This window comes from Bombus pyrosoma, linkage group LG8, assembly GCF_014825855.1.
Source record: "Bombus pyrosoma isolate SC7728 linkage group LG8, ASM1482585v1, whole genome shotgun sequence".
NCBI classification, from domain to species: domain Eukaryota; kingdom Metazoa; phylum Arthropoda; class Insecta; order Hymenoptera; family Apidae; genus Bombus; species Bombus pyrosoma.
Genome location: NC_057777.1, coordinates 11,714,917 through 11,728,865, shown reverse-complemented (window position 1 = coordinate 11,728,865; position 13,949 = coordinate 11,714,917). Strand labels below are relative to the sequence as shown.

The 13,949-nt window shown below is 37.5% G+C and overlaps 1 protein-coding gene across 5 annotated transcripts; it reads right to left on the bottom strand.

Annotated features, from left to right (window-relative positions):
• Window positions 1-2,770: 2,770 nt before the first annotated feature.
• Window positions 2,771-12,216, bottom strand: LOC122570134. Of its 5 annotated transcripts, none has more exons than XR_006317719.1 (6): window positions 12,081-12,216; window positions 11,868-11,910; window positions 11,352-11,437; window positions 6,197-6,426; window positions 4,613-6,141; window positions 2,771-3,007 (listed from the first exon to the last, which is right to left on the bottom strand). XR_006317719.1 is itself a non-coding variant. In XM_043732056.1 (5 exons), exons 3-5 carry the CDS (start codon window positions 11,423-11,425, stop codon window positions 5,945-5,947), a joined length of 501 nt encoding a protein of 166 aa, XP_043587991.1. In that variant the 5' UTR covers window positions 11,426-11,437; window positions 11,868-11,910; window positions 12,081-12,216; the 3' UTR covers window positions 2,771-5,944. The 5 variants fall into 5 exon arrangements, 1 of the variants encoding a protein (XP_043587991.1); XR_006317720.1 differs by having other exon boundaries at window positions 5,894-6,141; XR_006317722.1 differs by having other exon boundaries at window positions 2,771-6,196; window positions 6,299-6,616.
• Window positions 12,217-13,949: the final 1,733 nt, after the last annotated feature.

The window sequence follows — 13,949 nt, the reverse complement described above, 5'->3', positions numbered from 1 at the left end:
GTTGGAGTTTATGGAGTAACCGTCCGTTTATGACTCGGACAACATATCTGCCTTTTCTTGGGAAGGTCTGATTTTCCTATCGCCCCAGTTGTCAACCTTACGATGCGGACCTCAATAAGAAGCTAAAGCGATACGCAGCCAGACTTAGCGCGCGAGTGCGTTATAATTGAACTAACTTTTAACCTTTCTAGCCCTAAGCACCGGATCGACACAACTGAGCGCTGCACGCTGGATCAGGACGCCGCTGGTAATAGTAGTGTGGGTGTGTAAAAAGCTAAACGCCGCTGGAGGTAGAGTCCGCGTACGAAAAGCGATACATCGCTGAATTAAGTGTCCGTGTGTACAAACTATACGCCCCCCCAGAGTAATACACGATGTCGTCACGTGGGCAGACACCACCCACCACGAAGGCAAGGATGGTTCTGCAACCCTTGAAAACGCAAAAGCCTAAAGAAGGAGCAGAGCGGTCAACCCCCAAAAATCCAAGCGTAAGCGCTACACCGGAAAAACAAAATAGACCAAAAATCAAGAAGCGGGCTGATGAAGATGAGGATGATACGAAAGAAGAAACACGACCAATACCCTACATAAGGGGACAGGCTGGCGATATAGAAAAGAGATTTCTGGGGTTCTGCTCCGACCCGAAAAAGAAAGTTACCATGGAGCGGAACGCAACGTAATGCGTTACTTTCAGGATATGAGAGACCTTGTGGAGGAGATCTTGCTCCACAACAGTTATCTAGTCGTAAAGCTACAACAAGCTAGAAGCTAAGAACAAGGAAACCGCGATATTAAGCGGTGTAAGTCCCTGCAAGCCAGCAAGCGGCTTGAAACAGCCGTTAAGAAAACAACAAAGACCGGGGCAAAACAGCTCTCGTACGCGGAAAAAGTGAAGATTACCAGCAATAAAGTGGTACAAATGGCGCTAAAAACACCAGGAAATGTGGTTACAACCGCTCGGAAGTGGAGGATGGTGAAATAAGGACAAGTGAAGAAGCGCACGGCGCGGTATTCACGTAACGCCCCTTAGAAGGGAAATACAAGTCGCAGCAGTTAGAAAAATAAGCGTTAACGGCCCAGATGTGAACAGAACGATGCCGGAAGGGCTGAAAGCGTTCATAGGGAACGTGAAATTAAAGGAGGCTGGCTCTTCTCCTGCTCTTTCAAACCATTCAGAGAGCACGGTCGCCCTAACGGTGCTGGCCGAACCATGCACAGTTCTGGGTGCTCCGGACTGAGCCGGAGATGCCAACGAAATCACTGTCACCTGAACACCAACGCCAAGGACGTCCGTCCACGGAGTCCAGCTGGAGCGCGGCAACGGATACGTCGCCGTTGAGTGGGTAGGAATAGTGGTGGTGGGCGTGTACGTGTCGCCCAACAGTTAAGCAGCGTCCGAGGAGTTTCTGAGCTGCGTCAGGAGGCGCTTTCCCCAGAAAGTGTTTGTCCTAGGAGATTTCAACGCTCACTCCGCGGAATGGGGAAACCCCAGGACCAACGGGCGCGGCCGCGCGCGGCCACGCGCTGTCAGATTGGGCCGCGGGTCCTGGACTCCTGCTAATAAATAGGGGCTCGACCAGCACCTGCGTGGCGTGGAGGGGGTGATCCGTCGTGGACATCACATGAGCCACCCCCGACGCGTTCAGACGGGTTTCAGACTGGTGAGTGGCCGGGAGATACTCTCGGTCCACCTCTACATATTTATGGAGGCAAAGGATGATTTAGATGCAACGGTGAGTTTATGGGCATTGAGTTTGTAGGAAGAACTTATAATTTAAATATGGGCCGGGATGGTCAGCTGTGTGAATTTTAGTTAGTGTGTGTTATATTGGTATAATAAAATGTTGGACATATAGTTAGCTTGAGTTACTTAGCTGCTGTATAGTTAAGCTTAAGTGAGGGGAGCACGAGGCCGGTGTGGGTTCTCAAGGCGTAGGACCACGCTCTGGGAAACCCTGATGGATCTGATATTCTCCTACAGTCGGTTGGTCGGTGCCTTTAGCACCCATCAGTTTGCTGATCCGGTGCGGAGAATTTCGGAGAAGTTGGTGGGCCTATACCTGCCAAGACCACTCACCTCACCTTCTTATGGGGATCCCCGTCACACTGCACCGGCCTTGATCGGGGTACGGGGTGACAGGGTGCGAAAGAGTGATTGGCACCGGGGTGGAAACCTTTGTTGACGACCTTGGCGATATTCCCTTTTGAATTACCATGGAAAGTACAACGAATCGGAAAATCGTTTACGGTGTAGGGGAGGGATAGCACAGTACCTGCGCAATTGCGGGTAGTCAAATGGGCCCCGCTGCGTCGTCAGCTCACGACCACGGCCATTCGGTGGCGGACCGCCAGGCCCCTGGATCGGTTTCTGCGCCTGGTGAGGAGAAGAGGAGTTTGAGATCTGCGGACAGGCAAGTGAACGCGTTCCTCCCTCCTGCCATGGTCACGGACGCTGGACCATTATCCTTGGAATGATTCTGGAGGACCCGCACGAGGTCCGAGGTATAATGAACGTCCGGGCTAGGATATTGGGGGTTTTTCCAACCATTCCAACAGAGAGGTCCCGATGTCCTTTCATCTCCGGCACGGCCATCCTGACAATCACACGTCCTCGGGTGTATCTCAAATAACGTGGTTTCCTACGTTAGGCTTGATGCAACTGATATTCTTTATCATTTAATTAAAGGTTCCAACTAAGCGAAGGGTCCAGTTCAACAACAAAATTTTGTTCGGAGGTTTGACAACAAGTTTGACAAAACATATAGCAGATTCAAATATATGTAATTGTACACCATAAGAGACATTTATATAAATAATGTAATTGTATAATAAATGTACACAAACATTGACGTTATTTATTGTTAGGGAAAAATCGACATAAATTTCCTGTATATTGTCGCTTGTAATGATCGAGTTTATTTCGTTAATCGGTGATTCATCGGCTTATTCAGTTTTTGCGTTTTTTGTGGCTTGGCGGTGAACTCCTTAAGCGGACGTCTCCTTTTACCTAGCAGTTAAATAATATTTCAATCTCCCGTAATACTCACCCGTTCTATCATACCTACATATACTATTGTATCCGGTAGCGACCGATGCATATGTTGCACGCACGCACAACTATAGACAAAATTCACTCAAGCGATACCGGTAGTTTTTTGCGAATATCTCGGAAATTAAGCAAGTTCAGTTCTTGTACATATAGGAAAAACTTGTTTAATATATCGATTTGCACGACATACGCAAAAATCATCGAAATCGAGGTTTAGTCAGTCTCTGTACAGTTTCACCAAAAGTAAATAATGAACATAGACTAATATGTACATAACGTAATGTAACTAATATCGCTATCTCGTTATACAAACTTGAACGAACGTATAAAGTGCCAATTTTGAATGATCCTTTAGTTTTACGGTTTCTTTCTTTTTTCGCTAGCCAAACCGCGATCGTCAACCGACGTGGCGCGGTGGATAATCGCTACACTTGCATTGGCAACATACAACGCGGTTGCGCTCTTAGTGTCCAGAAAGGCATTTTTTACAACTATTAAGCTTTGGTTACATTTTGAAACTTTTATTTCATTTTCATCTATTTTCTCGGCAATTAAGATGTGATTAAGATATGATTTTATGATTTACAGTTTTGCTTTATTTTTAATTAAGATGTGACGATATGATTTTATGATTTACAGTTTTGCCCTTCTTTTGAGATAACGACTACTTTAGAATAAGAATAATGCAAATACATAGATGTTTCAATGATAAAGGATAGCGATTTGAATATTTACGCCTTAGAAATTAAATACGGCAGAGAATTTTTTAGATTAGAAACTAAAAGTAGAATGTTAAAGTTTGTCTTTGTAAGATCAAAAAGGTATTACATTTTCCTGAACATTTCTTTTCATTATTTTCCATCATTTTTCATCCGTTATTTTATTTTATATATTAAAATGAATACAATAAACAATACAAACAAACTTTCGAATAAATAAAAATATAAACTTATTTGATCCCACAATTCAAAACTTCTAAAGTGTACTTTATTTTGTACTGTAAAAAGCTTTTTAAGACATTCAGATATTCTTCAGATATTAGTTCCTATCAGTATACCCACGTCGTTATTAACAAAATGTTTATGTATTTCCATTATCCTTGTTCTAAAATAACTGTTATTTTGAAAATTTATTAAAAAATCATTTAATCCATTTAGGAGATGCATAACTCAGATCACAGGTGAAACCAAATTTTCGATATTCTGTAAACTTTTGCTAACACTGATATAGCAAACAACAATTCATGCCAATTAATTGTGGACGATTAATTAATTCAAAATTAATTTCATTCTCAAGCAAAGCACGCGATTCACTTTTGATTTGAGAATCTTAATAATATCTTATAATATTACTATATTATATATTATAAGATATATTATAAACTTTACTGACAATTGAATTTTTTTTTCACATCCGCACGTAAATCACGAAATCGTACGTAATCTGCACGTAATCCATAGAAAATCATTAAATCTAATTTCTACTTATTAGTTCGTCTATATAGTAGTCGATGAAAATGAATATCTTATCTAAATTTGTTATATTTAACTAGTTAATTCTTACGTATACTTTTTGCTGCATGAACGAAATCGAGTAACGTTTGCTGTGACACTCGGTATAATACTGCACGTAAAGACGATGTGAAAACTCCCCAAGGTGATCGCAAGAATAAAAGACTGATGGAAACTTTCCTCCCTTTACGATCGCGTTTGTTCGTTGCATATTGGCCGGGGATATCAATAAAATTCCAGCCGCCGTTGTTCGGCAGACCCACGTAGAGCTGACACTGCTCCTGCCCAGAATTTGATTGTTAATACAACGCGTGTCCCACACTATTGGCACTTCTTTGTTAGGTAAAAACGTTCATCCCATGACTGTGGCTACGTTCAGCGACCAGTTGCGAGGGTTTGTCGTCTACCTCGTAGTGCGGTTGATCGCCGTCCTTGTCGTGGCCAATAAATTTCATGCTGGAGTTCACGACCCAGGACGTGTCGTGGAACGCATAGATTCTGGAAATGTCGGTGACTACTTCGGTCCAGGAAGTATTGTTGAACACCTCGTCTCAGGAGGTGTCATGGAACATCTCTGCCCATGAATTGTCATGGAACATGTCGGCCCAGGAAGTATTATGGAAAACGTCAGCCGAGGAAGGGTCTGTAACACCACAGCCCACGGCGTCGTTGTAGATAAGGGTGATTCAAGGGAATAGCTTGTGGTTATAAATTTGCTAGAGGTGGTCCTCTGTGAATTCAGTAAGTATGTGTTGAGCTTATGCGTCCGATTCTCCAGAGATGATGAATATAATCAGAAGCATCGTAGCTTTCGTTTGGCCGATTTGGGTGCGATAGCGTCCGCTGGTTCCGCGTGCAGCGGCACATGAGGAGAGGACAACTCAAATCATATCGTTATTTTGCCTTGGAGTGTCGAGATCGTTAGAACGCATGTAATGTAAGAATAAATATACTCCGGACAAAAACAATGTCGCCGCTACGTGCAACCGTCGAACAAAGACGAATTTGAATTGTCCGACTCCTCCCGACCAGTATAAATAAACCGACGCAACCGAAAAGAGTATAGTATCTATCAGTATCAATGAGTATTTTTTTGTATCGACGAGCTATCTAAGTGTTGTCACGAGTTATCTACCCACCACGAGATATCGAGGAGTATCTAACGAGCATTTACTGAGTATTAATTAGCAATTTTACTTTGCGATTTATACTCTGTACGAGCGACTCAGCGAGTATATAGTCTGTATATTAATTTATTATTTGTAATATATTCAACGGTTACGACAACAAGCAATAACATCTAGTAAATCTCACGGTCAAACATCCTATTTACCGGTCCTCTACANAAACGCGTAACTCGGACTGTTTTGCCTAGACTCTGGTTTCAGGGGCAGTTGAGCTCAGAATTGTCCAGTATTAGGCCTTGTTTCTTTCCGGGAAGGGTCACCATGCTGGGACTGTGCACAGAATGCCCTGATTCGTTCTTCCTAGCGAGTTCATCGATGAGTGGCCAGGTGGACCGGTTTGGTTGTTCTGGAGGGTTCCACGTTTCTTCGTAGTGCGATTCCGAAACATCAGATCCTTGAAAGTATTGAGCGTTTTTTTTTTGACCTTCTCGTTCTCGTCATCGTCTCACCTATGGAAGCGTGAAGCATGTCATGTTTGGTAAAGGGAAGTGCGGCGTCGTGGATTCCGTGATTGGGACTTGCGTTGGCATTGGAGAATGTGATGTAGCGACCTTTGAGATCAGTGGACAAGCGTTGAGATCCGTTCTGGAGGCGTGAAATGTGCGTGATGTCGATTGAGCTGCTGGACTTTCCCCGATGATCCAACTGAATCGAGTCTTGGGACGGAACATCTCCCCTGCTTTATACCGAGTGATTTGCCAACTTTTTGGTTATAAAGTTCATGCTAGAGCCAGTGTCTAGCAGAGCTCTGCATCGGATTGGTTATGATGCCTTGTGATTAAAAATCTTCAGCTGGGCTAACAGTTGGGCTCATTGTTAAATTAATCCGCGGAGTATTTCTTTGGCACCCTACACGTCCTACCACCTCACTGATAAAATCGAAAACAAAATCTAAGGAATATTACGAAAGACGAATCAATAAAGACAATTTCAAAATGGTAGATTTGTCACATTTAATGAAAGAATTAAGTAGAGGGAAATCTCAAACGAGTATACAGGAACTCATAAAGTTTCCAATATTTTCAAGTACCACAACGTTAAAATCGAAGTGAAGGGAATGCCATGATCAGTTCATATAAATAAATTAAAACCAACGCGCAGTTGCAATAGATAGTGACGAGCCGATAAATGAGCGGCCCAAAGACAACAAACAAAAGGAGGACGTTAATAATGATGATTTTTCCTATTATATACAGAATGGGTGTCGTTTTCTATCAACAGGAATAAGGAGAGGAATTCTACGGACCTTTGGGATGAAGAACCTCCAGCCTATCACCCGGAGGTGTATGGAGAATTACTCACTTACTGTTACCAATTACTTCAACCCGCCTATCGAAACATCTTTGACCGTATCATCGGTCAAAACTGTTACAAAAAATTACAATGTAGATGAAATGCTAAAAGCAAGAAGGATATTTTATTATCGAAACCACGATAAGAATAAATATAATGTCCGGGCTCTTTTCGCGGGGGCATTCGATCGTTGCATATTCACTACCGTAATCCCCAGGTTGCAATATACATTGACAAATTTTGAAGAGATGTTACGATAATAAAATGAGCCGTGACACTTTTACAATTTATGGTTTTATAATCCGCGGAAAAGTAACATACTCAATATTTTGATTTTTGACTCAACAAAAATAAAAAAACAAATTTATACGTCTTCAGTACTGCATATCTCGTTGAACATGTGGAAAATCGCTGGTAGAACATAGATTATGAAGATACATTTTACTTCTTATGATATATTAATTTTAGTTTTTCAGCACTGTATCATATTTGGATCTAGGCTTGAACACTTTTTCTCTACTAGTGTTGCTGTTTTTAAGATGTGTTACCTCGCGGTAGGCCTATAGCATCGCACTATATATTCGATATTATTTCATGAATATATTATGAAAATTATGTAAAAAAATTTATATAAAAGACAAATTTGAGGTAACAAACTGATAGAGCATGTTATGTAAAATATGTTGTAAAACGAATAAACGATTCACTTTTTATAACATTTCATGCTTTGTTTCTTTTGTAAAATGTTTCGACGTATTCATTTTTGTATTACTTTTATGCAAAATTATGTTATTCTACCAGAACTATATAATTTAATTCTCTCAAGTTAACTTACTGTTTGAAATTGACTTTCTTCTATGGAAACATTTTTCACATATTTTCTGTATCCAATACTCAGATTCGATGAATATGCGGAGCAGTTCAAGGTCTGAATTTCGAAAGAGGTTCCGGTGCACCCCTGTCAGGCGTCAAGTAGGCCCCAAACGTGGGGTTTTAGTTGGTAAGCCCGACATTATCCCGACACTGTCCATGAGGATTTTCGCAGGAAAAAAAAGTTCAAAGCTTGAATATTTTTAGAAAAATGATAATTTCACTGATCTTAGTATCAATTTCAGTAATTTCAGTAAAAATAAAAGTAATTTTCAGTATTACTAACAATTCTATTCGCTGATAAAATTAACATGTTCTTCCGAAAATTGCACCTTGTTTGATCCTCTTCTTAAAATATTTAGAAATCCAAATTTTTCAAGCTAAACTTCAATCTAACAACGAAGGTTATCATCCAGGTTGATACATGTTCCCGTTTCGAATATACATCGAAAGAAGTGTCTCCTTTCTTAAGTTGAGATCACAATAAGCATCTTCAGTTTATCAGTTCTTCTATCTTAATGGTGGAAATAAGCGATCAAAGAGGTGATACGCATCAAAATATAATACGATATGCTCAAATGTACTACAACCTGCTCCAATATACTGCAAGAGCGATATAGGCAATTGTGACCAAATACAGAAGACCAGGAACGATGGCGTCATAAGCAGTTTGTTCCTCTTTGTTCCTTATTTGGAGTTTNTAGCTCTCCGCCCTTGCATTAATCAGCTCTTTGTGTTCTATCTGTTTCCTGTTCTTTTTCCGCCTATTAAGGGGCTTATTTCTTGGAATCTGCGGACACAGTACGTAATTGATCTTCATCGAGCAACCTTGTCAATACGCATCGTCGTTTGCCACTCGCACATTTGAAGAGATTTGAGAGGCAACGATTCTGATTTATTTTCCTTTAAACATCATCATCTCGAAAGTATTCCTATTACAGCATGTATATATTTCATGATATGGAGTAATATCATATGATGTTAATAAAAACATACATCGAATTCAGCAGACGTTTATATAGATCAAATTTTTGATATCGGAATTTACTGTAGTGCGACATATGATTAAGTAATTTCACAAAACAACCTGAGTTAAGAATTTGCCAGGAGTCCCATTTCAGGAATAGGTTATCCAGAACAATAAACTCCATACATTTTAGGGCAGACCATATGAGATGGTTGTCCCAATAGATCCAAATACCAATAAGAACGTCTCAAAGTATTTTCAAATTCAAGTCGAAAATACATTCATAAGCAGTTGCAATTTTCATACAGTGATGATTGATTTTAGTCTCGTGTGCAAGCACTAAATATGTTTTCACTTGAAACCTTTTTGACTTTAGGTGTCTTTAGGTTTTTCTTTGCATATTATCTATCGACAGTCTTGAGTGCAGTGACGTTGGTTTGAAAATTTTGGGTGGGCTCGACATCTATGCTGAGAAACGTAATTGTTGACGACACATTTGTTCGGTTGCAATGTACTACCGCACTGATACATTGTATTGATTGTATTGTCACCTACACCGCGACTGTAGCCAGTTTTCAATGGTAGGAGGAGAATTTTAACTCGTACAAGGATGACTGCAACGACATAAAAGAGGAAATTACGGAATGCGTTGCCTGCAGCCAAAGCAGTGAAACTTTGTGCTCCTGTTTAGCAACTGGAGGTCAAATTACGTGAATTGCATTTTTTTGTGATTTTTCCAAGAAAATGGAAATACGTGTGCAGTAAATGCCACATATTTATCAAAAAGTAGGTTGTTCATAAGATTTTCAATTTTCAAATATTTTTTATGTATTTATTAATTTTCTTCAAGAAGCTTTTGCATCTTACCTTTTCCACCGATTGCGATCTCACTGCGTATAGTTTTGTTTCCAAGTATTACATAAGCAAATGTTTCATTTGTTCGTTTATCCAAATTGAAACTTGATATTATTTTATATTATTGTTGTTATATTATATTGCACAATTCTTGTATTAAGAGAAACATGTTAAAATTCTGGACATAGTTTCCTTACAGATAAAGCGAATAGAAAATTGATGTGCTGCATTGCATATCTGACGAAAATAATTAGGTCCATTTCTTTGAGTAACGTTGTTAGAGAACTGCGTACTATTCACGCGATTGTGTGATTTGAATGCACAAACGAAAGATTGGAATCGTTATAGTTTTCTTCTTGTTATATATGTATCTATATATAATTTTCCACGTTTTAAACGAATCACGTTCTTCATCTTTTCCCCGTTACTGTGTCAAACTTCAAAACGCAAACTTTTTTCTTTTATTTTTTGCTAATAATTATTTACGAGTCTGCCAAATTATTCAAATTCCCCATCACATAAATAGATATCACAAGTTCAAAACGTTGCTGTGTCATTGTCCGATCGGCATAGAGTTTTCCACGATATGATGACCAATATCTATATCTTTAGACTTGTTATAGATATCTCCAACGTATGTTGATATACGACAAATTACGATATAGAAGATAATACATTGTTGGCTAGGAACTTCCTGGATATTCTACAATTCCGTTCATCTGGACGGATTGCATTGGAGTCGGATTCTTTTTCGTCGCAAAATACAACTTGTCTTTAATGTCTTCTACATCGTATACTGTACACGTATCTTTATGAATTCTATACGTTTTTCTTTACGTTGAGATGTGAATCATATCTAACGTTGCAATGTTGCATGTTGCAAATGCTTATATCGTTGCAAAATACATTGTACGGTGTATCGCAAGACCTACTATTTCAGCAAAACTTTTTTTGCCAATGTGACTGTTATCTGCTCTTTCTTGTTTCATATTTTCTAGTACCTCTAAGTAATTATCTTTCTATCTTTTCATTTCTACTAACAAATTTTGTAACTTCTATGACGGTAATTAATTGTTTACTGTAATAGCAGAATTCTGTCAATTTCATTATTATCTAAAATTTTCTCTTGAAGGGACACTTACTTACTTCCAAAATTTAGTGAGAAGTAAAAGAATGAAATGTTGGGTAGACTCGTACTCTATTAGTTTGCTTTCAAAACACCTCAACAGTAATTAATAAAAGACGTAATAAGATTTCTTCTATAACTTTCATAATTAATTACAGCGATTTTCCCGCCGTTAAATATACAGGTTATGTTTCTATATGTAATAAATTTCTATGTGTAATAAAATATCTACATATAAAGTACATATAAAAATTGAAAGTTTTAAATCATGCCCATATCTAATTGTAATGACTTGTAACAGAATCTGAGAACTGAGATTTGTTTTTTTTTTTTCATTCATAATTTCTTGGTTAATAAATAGGAAAGATAACGAATGAACATACTGTATCACTTTTCTTAAATGAAACAATGCATTTTGCTATTAAAATGCAGACATTATAGCAAATAATACAGTAATAGTAGATAATCAAAAATAAGTAGGGAAAAAACTTACCATAAAAGCATGGAAAAGAATTTATGAAGAATCGTGTTACTGGAATAAGCTTCTTTGTGTATCACGAAGTGCATCAGGGCAGGATTCTTAAACAAATTTCGTAAAAAATTACTATCAGATAAATACAATACGAGATTCGAAGAATAATTAATATTAACAAAAACATAATTATTTTATATGAATATAATATTCAATTATAGAAATANATGATACGTCAAGTTCTGTTATTAGTAACCATTATCGATGACCGACTTTATTTTTGGTTCTGAATAAGCATTATCTTTGATGAAAACATTTTTTAGCGAAAGAAAATGAAATAGGAAGAACGACCTAACTTTTATATAAAAAAAATATAATCAATATGTTTAATTAAAACTAAAATATAAATATGAATATCATTATTCTTGCGTTAATATAAATGTATAAATGCAAGTAGTACATTAGAGACGAAAAATGTAATAAAAATAAGAAAAAAAATAAACAAATAAGAAAACTGTATTGGTTTCTACGACTTACTTCCACATGTGGAATAGTCTATCTGGTTGCCGTATGACCCATCCTAGAGACAGAACAAAGTTATTAGATTAAAATAATTTACAGAAACTTTTTAATTCATAAAATTTACAAGTATAAAGTATTTATCCTGAATAAATCCTTTTTATAGAAAATTGCAAGTCAACTTTCGAATAACCAGATTTTATATTTTACTTAGCAACTAGCATTTCTTACCTATTGCTCAAACACTTGCTAAACACAAAAATTGTAACGTTTAAATAGGTAACTATTCCGTAGCACGTCCACACTACCGCATTTTGAATACGAAAGACTGCTGAACAATACCGTCCCTAACAAAGGCAGATTCGTACTGCTTGTTCATTGTCCACGCTTCTGGATTATAAGCGAATCCTGTACGCTGCGCAAATGTTTCTGCGCCGATTATACAAGATTGTCCGAGAAGTATCTTTCTTTTACAGACACGTCTTTTACAATAACGCATCTTTATATAAACATGAAACCTAATGTCTCCAACGTTGTGATTTTTATGGCGATAAAACAAAATGGATCGTACGTAATTCGATAAAATAATATAGAACGAAAGGTGTTATGGGATTATTATTTTCTTATAAAACGGAACAAATTTTTCGGACGACCTAATATTTCAATTTTACTACAATACAGTAACGACATTACATATTGAAAATTGTCACTATTACGCTGCTGATTTTTATATAGATATTATATATCAAGGTGTATAAAATATGTAAATGCAAAATATATTCAACCTATGTAATAATTGTACAATATTTTACATTGTGTAAAGAAGAAAATAGTTAATATAATGGTTGTTCTCCTCTGAAGCATAAGTAATGCTCGAGGTATTTGGCAAAAAATGGAGGCTATATCTGCAATCGCCACTGAAAATTGTGTAACTGCTACGCACATACGTAAGTATAATACATGGCATAAACCGCTACAATGCTTACAGCTATATCGAAGAAGATACTCTATACGTAACAATTCTCTAACCTCCAGATGCCCAAACCATGAGCCTGGGGAACAGTGTATACAAAGCTGTATTATACATGTACGATGTATATGTACATATTTTGCTCACTGTCAACAATATACAAAAAGGGTACTTTTACGTATCCCCACAATAATATTTTAAAAGCAATTTTTGTATCTCAATACTTCAGATAGAGGAGGTAATACAGAATTCTACAGAATATTTTGTTGTACGTAACAAATATATCAGGAACAGATTTAGGAAATAAGAAAAGAAGTTTATATAAATATACGTATACGCGATGTGATCTTATTTTCGAGTTATTTATGGTTTACTCTGTTATTATTCGTCTTTACCAGTTGTAGAACGATACATTGAAATCAATTCATAAGTGAGAAGAATTTTTTATTGTATAAAGACGAATAAAAAGTTTCCCTATAATGTATCGAACATAATGATTTAGAGAAAAAACGGACGAATAAATGCTCTTTTTAAAGAAAGAATTAATGAACAATGAATAAGTATGAGAACAAAATTTTAGATAATAAATTATTTAAGAAGGTGCTGGCAGCTTGAATTTCCATGATATGCTGTAGAAATCAACATTTTCAACACTTCTTCCTTGGCATTTTACCGCCGCTCGGTCTCAGTTTTCGAGATATTCGCAAAAAACTGTCGGCAACACTACATGTATATCTCTGACAGAGTCGCAAGCGTAGCTGACACGTTCGCCCCTTTGTTCGTCGTATTGCGTGACGATTTGTTTATTTACATTCATTAGACTTTGATGTCTTTGTCTTTGAACTCTACTTTCTGAATCTAACAATAATTAATTATTTACAACTGCGTATTCGAGACTGTAAGAATCATTGCTGATATTGGCTGAAATGTATTTAACTTGAAATAATAACAATAAAATATGAAGCTCGGTATAAACTGTAATTTAAAAGACTTGGATTATTCTAAACCTAACCCATATCATTAATAATAATAATTTTTATTACGCAGTTCTGCAAGCGGCTATAATTCGAAGGATCCGTGGAATACCCAAGTTCGTCCAATCTTCGTTTCGTTTATATATTGCATGCAAA

Excerpts from the sequence above, each read along its gene's own strand:
- LOC122570134 (XM_043732056.1), bottom strand. The coding sequence starts at position 11,425 with ATGCACTTCGTGATACACAAAGAAGCTTATTCCAGTAACACGATTCTT. Across the intron at positions 6,427-11,351 it reads TTCTTTTCCATGCTTTTATG|CAGGGGAGATGTTCCGTCCC; the intron begins GTAAGTTTTTTC and ends CTCGGTATAAAG. Across the intron at positions 6,142-6,196 it reads CATGCTTCACGCTTCCATAG|GATCTGATGTTTCGGAATCG; the intron begins GTGAGACGATGA and ends AATACTTTCAAG.